This window comes from Chenopodium album, chromosome 10 (genome assembly GCF_948465745.1).
Source record: "Chenopodium album chromosome 10, dcCheAlbu1.1, whole genome shotgun sequence".
Classification (NCBI taxonomy): Eukaryota; Viridiplantae; Streptophyta; class Magnoliopsida; order Caryophyllales; family Amaranthaceae; genus Chenopodium; species Chenopodium album.
The window spans coordinates 45,870,176-45,888,404 of record NC_137843.1 but is presented as its reverse complement, the minus strand read 5'-3'; the positions used below and the strand labels follow the sequence as shown (position 1 = coordinate 45,888,404).

Genomic DNA, 18,229 nt, shown 5'->3' with positions numbered 1-18,229 from the left:
GCCCTCAAGTGGCGTTTTCGCACTCTCCGGGAATTCGTTGCTCCAAAAATGGCAAGGATGTCAGGGTTCTCTTTTTCTTAACCCTTGGTGTTCTTCTTGGGGAAGTCCAGCTCTTGCCGAGAATCTTTCTTGGTCTTTTTCTCTTCGCAGCGCTCTGCGAGATATTTTTTCAAGTAACCTTTTTGGACCATATCCTCAATCTGATCCCTCACCTAGACACAGTCCTCAGTGTAATGTCCAAGTGATTCATAGAACTCACACCATCGGTCCTTGTTTTTCTGCTGATGGGAGTGTCCTCGGCTTTTTATATTTTTACTCGTCCTTTGTTATGCTGTAGATTTTGGCACGCATAAGGGAGAGAGGAGTATATGATTCGTATCTACCCCCGAATGGAGTAGTCTTTTCTATCTTCGGCTCAGCTGCCGAGGATGGTTCTAAGGCTTTCGCCTTCCCTTTCCTCTAGCTCTGGCCTTCGGAGTGTTGTTGCTTCGTCTTCCCAGCCCCAAATTGGGGATGGGTTTTGGTTTTGTTCCATTCTTCGGCTCGGATGTATTTATCCGAGGCGTCCTAAGCTTCCTCCAAGGTCCGCGGGGGATGCATGACCATGAAGTCAAGAAACTTTCCAACTTATAGCCTGTTTTGCAAAGCAAAGACGGCTAACCCTTGGTCCAGACTTGTGATTCTGGACAGCTCGTTGCTGAAGCAAGTCGAATAGTCTCAGAGGCTCTCGTCCCCCCTTGCTGCAGACACATAAGTTCTGCAGTTGTCTTCTCTCGACGATTTGCCGTAGAAAACTTACTTTTGAATTTGTTAAAGAGGTCGTCCCAACCGGTAATCAAGCCCTCCTTTACTCTCTTGGTGATCCACGCTTGTGCAACACCTTTGAGAGTAGTCAGGAATTATTTACACCAGGTCGCTTAGAACCTAGGGTTCAGATGCATGTGCCCCTCATAAGAGGCAATGTGATCCTTCGGATCCGAAGTACCGTCATATGTAATGTGTGCCGGGATTTTCACCGTCGGCACATGCTCTTCCAAAATCCATTCTTGGAAGGGAGAGCTTGTGGGGAACATTACAGCTTTCCCCTCGTTCCTAGCTAGTGGGACCTCGTTCTGCCCTCTTAAGAGGTAAAAGTGGTTTTTATCCTCGGCTAGGACGGTTCGAGGTAAGGTGTTGTCCCCTCAAGATAGGTGAGACGGCTGTGCACGCTTATCTCCCTTGAGCCGAGACGTTCATCGACATTTCGGCGAGCAGGCTCGTGCCGCGTAGAGGCGGAGTTGCTGCTTTTGTAGCTGCGGGTGTTGTGGGGTTTGGATTCCTCGAAGAACTGTGGGTTTCTTTACCTTTCCCACTCAGTTCTCCAAGTGTCTTCCTTCCACTTGTCTAGTAGCTCCCTGAATGACAGAGCTTGTCCATCAACCTCTTGGCCAGACCTCCTTCTCAGGTTTCTCGGCTGGATAGGTGAATAACCACGGGGTGGTGGAAAGTTGCCCGCTTGGGACTTCATGAAGTCCATTAAAACTGCCACGGCTCTCGCCACTTCCTCCGTAGAGGGTCCCGTTTGAGGAGTCGTCCTTGGCTGAGAACGAGAATGGAGGCTTCGAGGTGGACTCTTAGCATTGGATTGACTCGGGCGGTACGAGCTGGTCGGCCGCCGAGAATGATTGGATGGAGATGGTGATCTCTCTGGTGTAATCATCTCAGATGCAGCCCTCTCCGAGGAGGGTGCACCTGAAGAAGGTGATGGAGGTGGTGACGGTGGAGAAAGTGGATTCCCCCCCCCCGGTCGAAATAGGGGTCCTCCTTGAGGAGGAAGGACCATCGTTTTTGGCACTTTTGCTATTCTTGCGATTTTTAGCCATGTTGCTAAGGGCACTAAGATTGGTTATTTTTAGCTTGTTTTTTAATGTCTTCCCCACAGACGGCGCCAAATTGTTTCGGGTAAAAATAATGGGACCTTCGAATGAGGTACTTACTGTGGGCTGAAGACTAATCACAGTCCAAGTGATGATTGGGCCAAGGATTTCCTACACAGCAAACACACGTAAACTGACCTTGGGGGTGTTGCTAAGGAAAGCCCCTCCGACACCGAAGTCGGTACAATGTTTACAGAGAGAAAGCTATGCAAGAGTATAAATTGCTTGAGGCTTTGTGTACATGCTAGTAAAGAGAGAGGATTGATGGCTTTTATACTGTGCAAAAATAGGAGAAATGGGCCTTGAGGTCAAATGAGCTTACCATGTTGACTGGGCCTTTGACTTACTTGGCATGACTTGGGAGAGTTGAACCTTTACCTTGGGCTTGATAATTAAATCATTTTGAACCGGTCCAATTAGAGTAAATTGGACCCAAACAGATTGTGTTTATAATGATAATTTGGTGTTTGAAATAGAATTTATTAATAGTATGTTTGGATTGAAGGAAATTGAGGGAAAGGAATGGAAGGGAAATAGAGGGAGGGAGTTTCTTACATTTGGATAAAAAACTAGAGATGAAGGGAATTAGAGGGGAGAGAAATGGAGGGATTAAATTCTAATAAAATGATGCCTCCAATTATAGAGAGATTTGGAAGGAAAACTCATTCTTCTTTCTTCCCCTTCCTTTCCTTTCCCTCCCCTTGACCTCCCTCCCTTTCTTTTCCTTCCCTTAACATTACCCAAACAAACCATAAGAGTTTAATTTTCAGGTTTTCAATTGATTTTTAAAGCCCCAAATGAAAACCCTAACTTTCTAAATTGCTGGGTTTTGTATAATTGATTATGTATGGGTTGAAGGATGATGAAGGTGAGTATAAATGCTTAAATTTCAAATTATAGTGTAGTTATTATTGCTGAAAATTATTAAGTGCTGCTACTTTGAAGGATTAGTGAGTTGGACATTGATTACCCAGAGTTAAATTGAGCATTTATAATTCATTTTTATATTATTTTGGAATGTTTATAAGTATTATTTATTGTTTGGGATATATATATATATATATATATATATATATATATACATACACGCTTAGAACTTGACACTTGTAGGAGAGTTTGAGCTAAGTGATTTCTTCTGATAGTGGCGAGCAAGGTTATCAGCATCGGGATTTTACCTTGAATCGGTGTGTGAGGTAGAATCGAATCGGGAATGACTACATACATAATTTTCAAGCAATGAGAATGATAATTATATATATTATTGATAACATAATATTGACTATACAAACATAAAATAGTTTTAGAAGTAATTTCGCATGCGCATAACTAAAACAGTACACTATAAACTATAAAGTCGGATTATTGGTTCACATTCTTAACCACGAGAGTACAAGATAATTGTTGATAATTTATGAAAAAAATAACGTTGTTGACTCATAAAATTATTTTCCCTAATAATAAATCCAATGACAATAGAAAACTAAGTGTCAAGTTAAGTCATTTTAACGAGATAGCTAAAGAATGACAACTACAACAAACTCATGTTATAAAAGTTTTTTTTATATGCCTAAAGTTGAGTGTATAAGACTCAAAATACATTTCTATGCCCACAAAATTTAAATGTTTGGATAGAATTTTAAAATTTATTTAAATTGATGTTTCATACGCTTTATTATGATTTTTTTTTTTTTTTTGAGGATATTAGGATTTATATTGAATAATATATAAATTATTGACTAAAGTTAGGCTCAACTATGACATCTTTATACTCTTTGGGCTATAAAATAAATTATATAAATTATATGGGTATGGGACCTATTCTATTAGAAAGTAGACCTCAAGAGATTTCCAACGATATGTTATAAGCCCAATTCTGACTTTACAATAAAAAATTATGGGTTTTGAAAAATTAGACTTTTGCAAGAGTGGGATCGTTAAATTAGAATCGGTATAGAATCATAAAATTGGCACTGATTCTAACTAATTCTACAGAGTCTATGAGCGATTCTACAGCACATTGCGCAATAGTACCAACGATTTACATCGTTTAGGTGGATTGGGGTCGTAGAATGGTACGATTCTACGATCCGAATCGCGATTTTAAAAACATTGGTGGCAAGTTTGCATTATTATTTGAAGTACGTTCACGGTTAGAATATGTAATGCATGTAGTATCTTGCCATGAATGATTTTAATAAGGGTAATGCTATATGTAGCTCTAAGAGCTATATATAAGCATTACATACACTCTTGGAAATTGAATAAAATTAGAAATTCATGAAAAAAAACATGCGTTAATCGGTGTAATTAGTGTTTATATTTTTATGGTTTCTTAACTTTTTACGATTTTGAAGTGTAAATTTAATGCTTATATGTATCCCTAAGGGCTATGTATAGCATTTTCCTTTTAATAAAGTATCAAGTGAGTAGTATCATGCTAGAATTGAATTGTAATGATTGAAAATGTGATGTATGGTTGGATTGTTGTATTTCTAAACACATATTGTTAATGAGCATGTTTAATGAAAGGAAGTATGCAAATTGGTTTGGAATATTGAAATAGAGTTTTGACATGGTTCATATTATTTTGTCAATAGTTTTATTCATGAGGAATTCAGCTAAATTAAAAGGATTAGAGTGCTTATGCACAATCAATTGACCCCTGTTTTCCCCATATTTTCACACACAAACACCCCCTCTCTCTCTCTCTCCCGCACACTAATGACACTATTGACGAACAATAAGATGTTTATACTTTCTCCACAGTCCCCATCAGCAACAAGTGGGGTAAATGGGGAAAACATGATATCATTCAAAGGAATGAGAATCTTTAGGTCATTTCCAGAAAGGATTACGGGATCTGCCATCAATAATGCATCACCATTGAAGGAGAAAAGGCTTGTAAAAATACACAAAAATGAAATCAGAGTAAAACTAAAGATCCTCTTGTTCCTTCTCAGATCCGACTACCCGTATCCGAGATCCGTGAAAACTCTTTCGTCTGGCTAAGCACCTACACAGGAAATGAGGATTAGCTAACCCCGGGGTGAATGCGGGGATAACCACTCCGATGATAAAGTTAAAAAGTGTTTGAGAGAAAAGAATAGACGATATGAAGAGAGAGAAATGTATAGAGAGATAAAGAGAGTAAAAATGCCCCGTTATATTTTGGAGAATCTTACCTAATTATAATGATTTCAACTGTCAAGTGGTTGCATGCCAGCCAAACCACTTTATTCCAAGTGTCGATTAACCAACGCCACGTGCTCAGTTTTAAGAGGTGTCGATATCAATGTCGTTATGTGACGTTATCGATATAGGTTTTATTACTATAAATCCAAACCCGTTTAGACTATAAACGAATAGATATCGGCACTGTTCCAGATATTGGTATCTCCCTACACAACTAGCCCCTCAAGTGAGGACGTTAGAGTAGCTAATGTTCTCACTTATGTGCAATGTCTATGATTATTTGATGTATTGGATGAGAAAGCCTGGGATATATGTTTCTTGCACTCTGTCTACCACTTTTCATCTTGACTTAAGATGTGCACATTTGGTTTTGTTGAAGTGCAATCAAGAGAACTTAAAACTATGCTTATGGGGTATATTTAATTGAAAAAACTGAAAACAAGGTCAGTTATGACAAAAGAAGGAACAAAAAACTTCGTTTTCCCCCTAAAGTGACCTTGTTTGCCGATTGCAAACAAGGTCTACTTATGACAAAAAAGGGGAGCGAAAAACTCTATTTTCCTCCCAAAGTGACCTTGTTTGCCGATTGCAAACAAGGTCAACTTATGACAAAAAAGGGAGGGAAAAACTCCGTTTTCCGTTTTCCCCCCAAAGTGACATTGTTTGCCGATTGCAAACAAGGTCTACTTAAAGTAAAAATATATTTATTTATATTCTGTCGCTTGTCGGTTACAAACTGGAAAGCCAATCGTTTAACTAGGTAGGTGGGAAATCGCCAAATTTATATTTATTTATAATCTAACGCTCAAATTTTTAAATCGCCAAATTATCCCCGCCGTTTGATTTTTGACGGGGCAGTCATATCAATCGTCACTTTTTAACTCCTTAAAATTCTGGTTAATTTTTACTTGGCTTTCATTCTTACCTTTTCTGTTAAACAAAATTTAAACGATTTGCGAGAAATTCTTGTCATTCCCGCACCAGGCACTATTTTTTCGAAGCGAAATCGGATTTCATTTGGGGAACAATTGCATACCTTTGATCAGGACGAATCGTCTAAGGTATTTATAAATCCTCAGTTTTTATTTCGCATGCTTTCGATTTATTTTCGATTTTAGCTTTAGGTTGATGTATTAGATGTCTGATAGTAGCATTGAAGAAGAACAACCTACCCTTAGCATTGTTAGGCGCCATCTTATCAGGAAATCACTGGGAAAAGATATCGGCAAACCTAAAGGGACTGCTTCCTCTCTTTCTGACAATATTGACGATCCCTTTAAGCCGCTATCTACGGAAGAGCGAAAAGAAGCCTTTTACCGTCATAAAATATTGGCCGACTGTGAGAGGGCGGTCCGTCCCACTAATCCCGATCTTCCAGACGATATTGAAGTTCTCGATATTGAGCCAGTTAGCGTTCGATATCATTTACGCAGTTTTGCTGATAGGTCTGTCATTGACCAATACAGTTCCAACGTCGGTAATATCCGAGTCAATACCTCCACAATGCCAAGGGTTAAGCAAACTATTTATCAGCCTCAGGCTGCTACTGATAGAGCTGGGCCTAGTAGGAGACCCGGTCAAGCGCAAGTAGTAAGTTCTGTCAGCTCTGAGTCTGAGAGAGGCTCTAAATCCCCCGTGCATGACTCTGTCGTTAGGTCTATGCTAAACGACGATGACGAAGGGGGTGAAGAAGTTAACCAGGAGGAAAACGCCGATTCTGAAGAGAGGGCCGAAATCATTAACCTTATGGCTCAGGTTACCCATGAGGAAAGCCTCGACGAGGAATATAACTCTGAGACTGATGACGCTGATTATCGCCATCCTCTCAACATTCCTGCCAACAGTAAAGTTATAAAGGCCAAAGTTAGTGATAGTTCGCTGTCACTGGCAGAGGAGAAACATTACTGTCGGCATGCCAAAAGGTTTTACGGATTGCCGGAAGGATATGAGCTCACTCTTCCTCCTTAGAACATGACTGACAAAGTAAATTGGCATTTGATGCTTTTTTTGTCTCCACCAACAACACTGCTGCCATTGTTTTCGGGGAAGCTAAAATGTACAACTACAACGGCTCCCCACGTTCGGGCCTTCTCACTGTCGGCAACGACCTAAAATGATTTTTCACCACCTGTTTGATCTTTCCCCCATTCAAACATTTTATTCTACCGCAACGTCACAAAGAAAGGGAGGGCTTTTTCTGCCGACTTGCTAATGAACCGGGTTAAAGCTGTCATCCTTCCTGTCAGCCTCTGTATATCACGGATAGTTCCTGGCTGTTTCATTTCAAGTATTGCATTTCCTTTATCGGGATTTGCATCAATACCTCGTTCACTCACCATGAATCCCTAAAACTTCCCTAACCGAACCCCAAATACACAGTTCTCTGGGTTTAGCTTCATCTAATACCATCGTAGAGTGTCAAACGTTTCTCTCAAGTCGGCAATGTGATCTTCTTGGGCTCTGCTTTTTACTATGATATCATCCACATACACTAATACATTCCAGCCTTTCTGCTTTTCAAATATTTTATCAACCAACTTTTAATAGGTCGCTCCTGCATTTTTCAAGCCAAACGGTATTGCTTTGTAACAATAAACTCTAACATCCATTATAAACGCCATTTTGGCCCTGTCGGATTTATCCAGGCTGACTTAATGGTAACCCGAAAATGCATCCAGGAAGCTAAGAATTGGATGGCCCGAAATGGAGTCTACCAGCCTATCTATTCAGGGCAGAGGATAACAATCTTTGGGTCAGACCCTATTCAAATTTGTGAAATCTACACACATCCTCCACTTTCCAGTCGACTTTCTGATCATGATTACATTCGCTAGCCATTCGAGGTATGTGTATGGTTCTATGAACTTAGCCGCTAGAAGCTTATTAACCTCGGCTTGTATTGCTTCAATTTTCTCCGTTGAGAAGTTCCTCTTTATCTGCCTTACCGGCCTGAATTTCCTATCAACATTCAGTTTGTGCACCATCACATCGGGGTGTATCCCCGCCATTTCATCCGCCGAAAAAGCAAACACATCTTCATTCTCCTGCAGCAAACCGATCAGATTACAACTCATTCCCGAATCCATGTTTGCGCCTACTTTCACTGTCCGGCTAGGATCACCTGGCCGAAGTTCAACCTGCATTGTTTCTCGTCCTAGTGCCGGCCTTGGCACTGCTACCAGTCTTGTGTCAAAGTTTTCCATTGACAAATCTCGCACTGATGGTTCTTTGTCCCTTTTCGGGCTATTCACAACTGGGATTTCTTGTAACAGATTCTTCAAAGCGGTCACATAGCAGGACTTTGACATTACCTAGCTTCATGCACCTTCTCTACCTTCCCCAGATTTGATACATATGCAATGGTAAGATGATAGGTTGACACCACTGCCTGCACTTTATGTATTATCGTCCTTCCGAGGATTGCGTTGTATACCAACGATACATCCACCACCAAGAATTCTGCCATCACATCCCATGCAGCCGCGCCATCACCGAAGCTGACCGGCAAAACAATGCTGCCCTCCAACCTCACAGTCGAGCCACTAAACCCGATCACCGGATAAGATACCTGCGTTAAATATGCCTATCATCATCTCTTTAAATGCCTGCATAAACAGGACATCTGTCGAACTGCCTCCATCCACCAAAACCCGCTTGATGTCAGTCCCATTAATTGTCGTTATTAATACTAAGGGTTCGTCATGAGGAAAGACAATTCCCCTAGCGTCCTCACTTGTAAATATCACATCAGGTATATCAGCCGGTCGGGGACGGCTGTCTGTATCTAGTGCATTCACTATGTGGCGCTGCTCCGACAAATGTTTTCGAGCTCCGCTTATTGTTCCTCCGTAAATTGGCCCACTGGTTATCACATCAATTTTCTTCCCTATTGACAATGGTGGCTGCCTACCATCTCCCTGCCGGCTTATTTACACTTACTGCATTTTAGGACTTGCTTCTAGTTGTTGGCGTTCCAACTGTCGATACGGTGGTGGCTGATTTCACCCTGTATGCAGCCGGTATTGAGTCAAATAGCCTTTCCTTATCAGCTCCTCAATATTATCTTTCAACTGCTTGCATTATTCATTATAATGCCCAACATCTCGGTGAAACATGCAATATTTCTTGGCATCACTTCCCTTGGCCTTCATTGGCATAAGTCTCACCCATCCTTCCTTGTATTGGTTCACTGAATATATGGCAGCTCTGAGCGTATTCAGCGGAGTGTATGTATTGTATCGCATTGGTGCTTTAACACTCCTGACCTCCTGCCGACCTCCTCCTCCCCTCACTGGGGCCGGATTTCTAGGCCTTCCACTCCCTGAGGTCGTTCCCTTAGACGAATACTGCACTCTATCTGTTAGGATGACCCGGCTGCTTCTCTTCATTAGCTCTTCACTTATTTTGTAGTCATGAGTTTTATTAAAAGTTGCTGCTAGTGTCGGCAAGTTTTTTCTTGTCAAGTACCGTTTAAACTTAGAATCATCCAGGCCATTTATTAATGCCATAATAGCTATCTCCTGCTGTAACTTTGGAATTGTGTTTGCTTCATTATTGAACCTCCTGATATAGTCCCTTAGAGACTCGTCTGTTTTCTGCCCTACGACAATTAGCTCCCCCGAAACCCTCTGTCGAACGTTGTTACTGATATATTGCCCCACAAACATCTCCATTAGCTTCTCAAAGTTATCTACTGTACCACTTTCCAAATTGTTAAACCAATCTGTTGCTGCTTCGGTTAGGGTGGTCAGAAATATCTTGCACCAAACCGCATCCGAATTGGTGTACAAAATCATGGCCATGGGATCTGCCACTGTACCAACATGCCGCTCTGAGGTGATCGGCATATTAAACTGATTTTCTTCCAGGGTGTGGGTTTCATCCTCTATCTCAACCTCTGGCTGCGCTCCGTTGTTACTTTCAGGTGTTTCTTTGTTACCGGCCATGGTTTTTCTGCGTAAGGTCCTTAGACAATAGAAGTAATCACTTTCCCCTTCTAGCGCCAAATTGTTCCTGCTCAGATCCGACTACTCGTATTCGAAATCCGTGAAGACTCTATCGTCTGGTTAAGCACCTACACAGGAAATGAAGATTAGCTAACCCCAGGGTAAATTAGGGGATAACCACTCCAATTATAAAGTTAAACAGTGTTTGAGAGAAAAGAAAAGATGATATGAAGAGAGAGAAATGTAGAGAGAGTAAAAATGCCCCCTTTTTAATTTGAAAAATCCTACCTATTTATAATGGTTTCAACTGCCGGTAGTTGCATGCCATGCAAACCACTTTATGCCAAGTGTCGATTAACCAACGCCACGTGCTCAGTTTTAAGAGGTGCCGATATCAATGTCGTTATGTGACGTTATCGATATAGGTTTTATCACTATAAATCCAGACCTATTTAGACTGTAAACGAATAGATATCGACACTAATCCACATATCGAAATCTCCCCACACACCTCTATTAAATTTGTATGCATAATCATCTCATTCATTCATTCAACTTCCACATTCTTCACAACTCTATTTGCATATGCAAATCATAATTCACAAACCCTTTTTTTTTGGTACAATTTTTCTCTTTTCTTTCCACAAAAACTAAAGGACTGAAAAAAAGACCAAATCTTAAAAATTAGAACTTCATACTACAAACTTTAAAACTTCGAAATCAAACCCCCAACTACAACACAAAATTATCCATAATTTGGTTGCTGCCTTTAGCTGAGAGGGGAGGTGGTAATGAACCAGTGCTACGAGATGCACCGCATAGAGAAGCTAGCCATCGGAGAATCAACAGATGGCGCATCATACACCCTCGGATGATCGCTCTCTAATCCGTAGTCCATCATCGGACGGCGCTCCAAGTCTTCATCATGATCAGTCACATACTCAGGAATCTCTATTGCATTCCTCCTAATGTGCTCCCACAGGAAATCCACCCTGCTTACATACTTCACCTTACCATAAAACCTGCCACACCATATCAAAACCCACTATTAGTTTTCTCAGTAAAGCAAAACAAAAAGAAACATTAGGAAACAAAACACACTACTAGTTGATTAATCATTTTTAGTCAGGATTATGGATTACAAAATTGAGAATATTATCCAAAGCTTTTATCATATGAGGATCGGATATTCGTCATACAATCTCGCAAAAAAATAACCTTAGTTGTATCTTGCATTGAATACAACCGGTTAATAAAAGTACAAAATTATCAATGGATCCATAATTACCAAACAACATCAAACAAATTTGAGATCCACAATTTTACAAGAATAAAATATTAAGATCCATATTACTCAATAAATATAATTTTTAAATTTAATCGACTCAATCAACAAGATTTGACCAATCAACACAGATTCAACAACATAGGCCACCAGCGCACGTTAGCAAAAAAAATAAAAAATAAAAAATAAAAAATAAATGAATAACAGCGCAAGTTAGAAAAAAAAAGAGGAAAATGACTAAAATGCACATGAAAAAGAGGAGAGAGAAAGTTACCCGGAGGAGAAGAAGAGGCGGCCGACGGTGGCGAGGAAGAGGCGAGATTGAAGGCCAGGGTGAAGAAAATAAACAGAATCAAGGCTGCTTTGAACGGACGGTGGGATGTTGTCGACGATAGATCGGAGGGCTGCGATTCCAGGAAAATTCTCTCCACGATCAACACCAGTGTGAATGTATAGGACAGAGAATTCACCTTTTTTCAGGAGTTTTGGGTAAATCTTCTCCTCCAAGTATTTCTTCACTACTTCCACGCTTATAATTCGAGCTTCAATTGAAAAATTTAACAAAATAATTAGATATATTCTATAAAAATTACATTATAAAAATTGTGAATCAGAAAAAAAAAATAAAAAAAAATAAAAAAATAAAAAAAAAATAAATAATAATAATAATAATAATAATAATAATAATAATAATAATAATAATAATAATAATAATAATAATAATAATAATAATAATAATAATAATAATAATAATAATAATAATAATAATAATAATAATAATAATAATAATAATAATAATAATAATAATAATAATAATAATAATAATAATAATAATAATAATAATAATAATAATAATAATAATAATAATAATAATAATAATAATAATAATAATAATAATAATAATAATAATAATAATAATAATAATAATAATAATAATAATAATAATAATAATAATAATAATAATAATAATAATAATAATAATAATAATAATAATAATAATAATAATAATAATAATAATAATAATAATAATAATAATAATAATAATAATAATAATAATAATAATAATAATAATAATAATAATAATAATAATAATAATAATAATAATAATAATAATAATAATAATAATAATAATAATAATAATAATAATAATAATAATAATAATAATAATAATAATAATAATAATAATAATAATAATAATAATAATAATAATAATAATAATAATAATAATAATAATAATAATAATAATAATAATAATAATAATAATAATAATAATAATAATAATAATAATAATAATAATAATAATAATAATAATAATAATAATAATAATAATAATAATAATAATAATAATAATAATAATAATAATAATAATAATAATAATAATAATAATAATAATAATAATAATAATAATAATAATAATAATAATAATAATAATAATAATAATAATAATAATAATAATAATAATAATAATAATAATAATAATAATAATAATAATAATAATAATAATAATAATAATAATAATAATAATAATAATAATAATAATAATAATAATAATAATAATAATAATAATAATAATAATAATAATAATAATAATAATAATAATAATAATAATAATAATAATAATAATAATAATAAGAGATAAATTGAAGACGGAATTAAAGAAATTAATCTAAAAATTTACAAACTTAGGCCAAAAAAAAAAACTATTCAGAATAAACGAGGAAATTAAAGAAAATAGAATAAAGAATTTACAAGTTAATAACATGCACAATAATATCAGCTAAAATCGAAATTATGAAGTAATTCAAAAGGCAATGACGTTATATAATAAACAAAATCTGAAAAATTGAGGACAAATTTAACATTGAATCAAAAATATAATAAAAATTAACAAAGAACACAAATCAAGAAATCAAAGAACAAAATTCCAGAAAAAAATTAAAATTAAGAAGAAAAGAAGAGGAAATTACCAGGAAAGAATTTGGCGAGGATGGTGAGAAGTTTACGGCCACCTTTATCACGGCCATGGATGCGAAAAACGTTAAGTTTATGAATTAATTGGAATTGATCAGACTCAGAAACCGTAGTAGTGGAAGCCATTGTTGTTGTAGTTGTTTTAGCTTAATTTTTTAATATTTGGGATTTTTTTAAAGGATTCTTTTGGAAAAGAGATGAAAGAAGTGGTTGAGAGAAGAAGAAAACAGGGGATTTTGAAAGTGAAAGAGGAAAAGTAGGTTGGATTTTTATTTATAATAATGATGAAAATAATAAATAAAAGAAAAAGAAAAGGATAAGATTTGGGGAAGAAATAATAGGGTAAAGTGAAAAAAAATAAAAGGGGTTAGATTGGATTGTTGATAGGAAGGTATGATATTGATGATGATGATCTTAATTATTTAGGGCAGTGAGAAGGAGGGAGGGAATATACGAGGGAATCTTCGCATTTTTTAAAAATCAACTGCACCCCTTTCTCTTTTGTCACGCCCCCCAATCCATTACTGCTACGTTTCTCTTTGTTTCAGATTTTTAAAAAAAAAAAAAATTAATTCATTTTGATTTTGTACTCCGTATTATTGTTCAAAAATTAAAGTGTTTTTTTTTTTTTGGGAGAAGAATGGTTTTCCGAGATTTGTGTTTTAGATATTGAAGGATAAATTTTCCACCATTGTTTCACGCTTACAATTGAGGAATTACATTATTAACCATAACTAGTGAATGTCGGGAGCAATGTCCAAGGTGTTATTATTGGTGCTCCATTATTTTTTGTCTACTAAGAAAAAATTCGATGTCATGATAAATAATAAGAGCTGTCAGTTTCCATTAAAAAAAAAATTAGAACTGTCAGTTATTAACCCAAATCGTTAAATTTGACTGTTTTGAACTAATCTAAAAAGGAACCGAGTCGTTAAAAACCCACTTATTGAAAACTGACCTGATCAAATTTTTTCCAACTCGAAACTGAACTGAACCAAAATTGTGGAAACCATTAATGACCCGACCCGTTATCAAGCCGAACCATTACAACCTGAAACAAAAAATAACATGAACCAATTACATCCGAACTCATAGTAACCCAATTATTTTAAACCAAAATCGTTTAAACCTGGGCTCTGGCAAAACTTCGATTAACCCGAACCATTCCAACCTGTATCCCGTACTTGAAGGAGTTATGTCTTCGATAAGTGCAATTACTAGATATATCATAGGATCACAGTTATGGAGATAATAAGTTCATACTATAAGGTTGTCAATGTCTGTTGCTAGATATGACAATTGGACTTTGGGCTTGTCAAATGGTCCAAAGCCTTATAGGATGGATCCTACAAGGTCACACACTAGAGTATTGGGTCAAACAAGTTAGAGGCCCATTATTGGGCCTCATGAGTATATGACACACCTTATGTTTGGGCTTGGATTGTAAGTAGAGTTCAATTAGGATTTGGACATGGTTTTATTTCTAGATATGATCTATAAATATAAACCATGCCTAGGGTTGCATGACAGAACAATTTACACACTGTGAATTGTCAGACAAGCAACCAAGAAATCCCAAACCCTAATTCTCTCTCTCACTTTCGCCCCTCCCTTTCTCCTCCCCTATTCCGTGCCCTTCCCTTCCTCTCCCTGTCGATAAGTCTCCCCTCCATTGGTGGTGCGTGTGGTGGTGCGTGGGTGGTGTAGTGGTGTGCTCGTGACTCTAATCTCCATAGAAGGTTGATTGAAGCGTTCGGTCACAACTAACTAGCATTAGTGGAGGTTTAATCCGTGCTCGTGGACTAAGTAGAGGAATCACACGTGGGGTTCTTTGTCTCCCTTGTTCTTGCTCGATCACTAGTGGAATCACGCTTCAAAGGTACAATTCTTACTTCTTTATGTGTTATGCATGAGATCCTTGTTTTGGTGCTATGTGAATATGATTCATGTAAATTCCGCATTTAGTACCTATAATCTCCTACAGTGGTATCAGTTAGCCTCTTGTATTTACATATATTGAGTAATAATTCTTTGATAATCCACAATTTTAATTCAATTAGGAGGGAGAATAATTTAATTATGGGTCAATTGTTATTTTAAATGTGATTTAACAATATAGAATCATTAAAGGTGTTTAACTTGCTCCATATTTTTTTTAAGAACCCTAAAGCCCCAAAATTTCGAATTTGATGGTTATGAACCCCAATTTTCGATTTTAATTGTTAAATTTATATAATATAATCTATTTTTCATATTAAAAATTGTTTTGATATGATTAATTAATTCATGAAAAATTGGTTTTATATGAATTGGGGATTATTTTATATGAAAAGCCCTAAATTAATTAAAATGGAGATTTTGATTAATTTTTTCTGAAATTATGCATAAAGGAGTTTGTGTTTAATTATAATTAGATCACCAAAATTAATTTTGCAAAAGTTGTGAAATTAATTTAACTCAAAAAAAAAGGGATTAAATTAAAGCTTGAAGGAGCAGCCACGGCTGGGTGGCAGAACAGCCACGGTGGCTGCTCCGGTGGTCGGAAAGGGCGTAGGGGCAGTGCAGGTGGTCGGTGAGGGCAGGAGCAGAGCTGAACCTGCAACTGTTGCACGGTTTCAGCTCTGCTCGAGCTGATAGGGGAGCTGGGCAGCAGCCTGGTGCGCCGCTGTGGCTGGGCGGTTGCCTGGCTGCGCCGGGCAGCTGCTGCGGTGGCTGGGCTTCGGCCTGGCTGCTGCAGTGGCTGTGACGTGGCTGGGCAGTAGCTCAGTCACGCAACTCTGTTTTTTCATTTAAAAAAAAAAATTATTTTAGATAAAATCAGATTTTAAATTTTAAAAGGATAAGTTTAAATTTTGAAAAGATAATTAACAAATTTAAAGTTGTTATTTTTGTTAAGTTTGGATAATTATGGAGCAAAAGATTCTATTTGGATAATAATTGATTAAATAATGTGATTATCTCATAATTATTTATGGATAATAATTGATTTAAAATATGTGATTGGTTAGTAATTAGGATAGAATTCCTAAATTAGTTAGGATAATCATGGAAAATAAATATGATTTATCTTCCATAATTTCAAATAAGATTTGATTCTATCTCATACCTAAAATTAAAATATATGATATTTTATGATTGGTCATGAATAATATATGATATTATCTAATTACAGTAATTAATTAATTAAAATATGAGATATTTATAGCCATGTTTCCTTCATTATGATCATTTGATGTTATAGTTTAGGAAAGCATGATGAGTGATTTATTATATGGCACTTTATAATATATGATATTGTTTATTGCTATATATATAGACTAGTATGGCCCATAGATTCTAAATACGATCTGCGCATCGTGATGTATTTTTGTAATCTAAATACGGTCTGCGTACCGTTGAGTATTTTTGTAATTTATTTTATTTTATTTAAGTAGTAGATAGAATAGAATAAAATTACAGGTTGCAGTTGATCCAAAAGCCAATGAAGTGAAGGCCCAATGGAGCAAGATGGATGAGATCCATGAAGGTTCAAGTGGGAGCATTTTACTTTATTAGTTTTCTTAGGATTAAGGGGCCATACTATGTCATGTTTTATTGCATTAGTAGATTATGCATGTTTAGGTTTATTTATGTTGCTTGATGATGCGCTAGAGTTCACTATATAATCACAACATAATAAATCTAGATCCCAGTAATATTGATGCAGCTTTTCCAATTAAAAACCCGACGAAAACCTTGATCGTTTGTGATGGGTCAGCTCTCAGCAGAGCATCATAATATATCTTGGGGAAGTGGGGGTAGGACCGCATAACTACACTTTTAATTGGTTATATTCAACAAGGTTACCTAAATCGTTTAGAACCTTGAAGCTAAGAGTAATAATTAAACATGCGATGGTTAATTATTCAACCAAGAATTACAAGAGTTGTAATGAGTAAAGAGTTTACTCACCTTGAAAATGTAATGGTTGATTGCAGGGACTCACTCTGGTTAATTATTGCACAAATAAAGGATCTTGGAATCATTTTATTCAATAGGGGTCAATTTAAAAATGAATAAAATGCTTTAAAGTTACCAATAAATTCTAATATTACTTATGGTACATTAAATTTATTAAACATAATTATTGAATTTTGCCTCGTTTTGTTTTTGTTTGTAGATGAATAACTTATATGACAACACAGATTTACCAATGAAACTCAATTTAAGGCTTAATCTCAGAAACTACAGGCAATGGGAGGGAGAACTGAGAAATGTTCTCACAAGCTTCAAGCTTGATGCTCGCCTGTATGTACCCGTTGAGAACAAGTGTGCTCCTGGTCAGGACCCTGAAATGCATGCAAAATTAGTTTTGGATGCACTAAAGGTCAAGAACCTAATACTGGAATCTATTCCAAACTGTTGGTATAATAGGTTCAAACGGTATGAGGTGACCAACTTATATCAATGTCTTCGTGCTATCTGTAGAGGTGGCATGGGGGCATTGGGTAGCGGAGGTGCCAACGATCCACATGTAAGAGAAATCGTTAACTCGATCCCTCAGGTTTACTATTCTTGGGCTGACAGTTTAAGGTATGAGACTTACAAGATTCATGGTAAGATAATGGTAAAGAAACTCTTACCTGGTCATTCAGTGAGGAACCATGTCAATGAATTGGTTGATATGATCAACCAAATGGATGTCCTCGGGAAACCGATCGATGATGATTCTGCGCGTGACATTATCTTGTTCTCGCTCCATGCTGGTTTTGACATTGTGAGACTTTCTCATAATGATGAGGGATCATCAGCGAATTTGATCAACATACATCTTACTTAACCATGCTGAGGAGTACCTGATTAGGAGAGATTGCCAGTGCTTCTATTGTGGTGGATGGCAAGCCCATACACCAGGGTGTCCCCATTATGCACCAGTGAAA

General features: G+C 36.4%; 2 protein-coding genes across 2 annotated transcripts; both read right to left on the bottom strand.

Annotated features, from left to right (window-relative positions):
- Positions 1 to 9,187: 9,187 nt before the first annotated feature.
- LOC145565264 (uncharacterized) lies at positions 9,188 to 10,054 on the bottom strand. Its single transcript, XM_081625325.1, has one exon. The coding sequence runs from the start codon at positions 10,052 to 10,054 to the stop codon at positions 9,188 to 9,190; it is 867 nt and encodes a 288-aa protein (XP_081481451.1).
- A 490-nt stretch (positions 10,055 to 10,544) lies between these two features.
- On the bottom strand, positions 10,545 to 13,620 carry LOC145562475 (uncharacterized). The gene is made up of 3 exons (XM_081622770.1): positions 13,307 to 13,620; positions 11,614 to 11,881; positions 10,545 to 11,076 (listed from the first exon to the last, which is right to left on the bottom strand). The coding sequence occupies exons 1-3, from the start codon at positions 13,434 to 13,436 to the stop codon at positions 10,857 to 10,859; spliced, it is 618 nt and encodes a 205-aa protein (XP_081478896.1). The 5' UTR covers positions 13,437 to 13,620; the 3' UTR covers positions 10,545 to 10,856.
- Between the last annotated feature and the right edge of the window lie 4,609 nt (positions 13,621 to 18,229).

Coding starts and splice junctions, on each gene's coding strand:
- LOC145565264 (XM_081625325.1), bottom strand. CDS start 10,054: ATGGCCGGTAACAAAGAAACACCTGAAAGTAACAACGGAGCGCAGCCA.
- LOC145562475 (XM_081622770.1), bottom strand. CDS start 13,436: ATGGCTTCCACTACTACGGTTTCTGAGTCTGATCAATTCCAATTAATT. Junction 11,882..13,306: donor CCTCGCCAAATTCTTTCCTG/GTAATTTCCTCT, acceptor TTTCAATTGAAG/CTCGAATTATAAGCGTGGAA. Junction 11,077..11,613: donor CGCCTCTTCTTCTCCTCCGG/GTAACTTTCTCT, acceptor ATGGTGTGGCAG/GTTTTATGGTAAGGTGAAGT.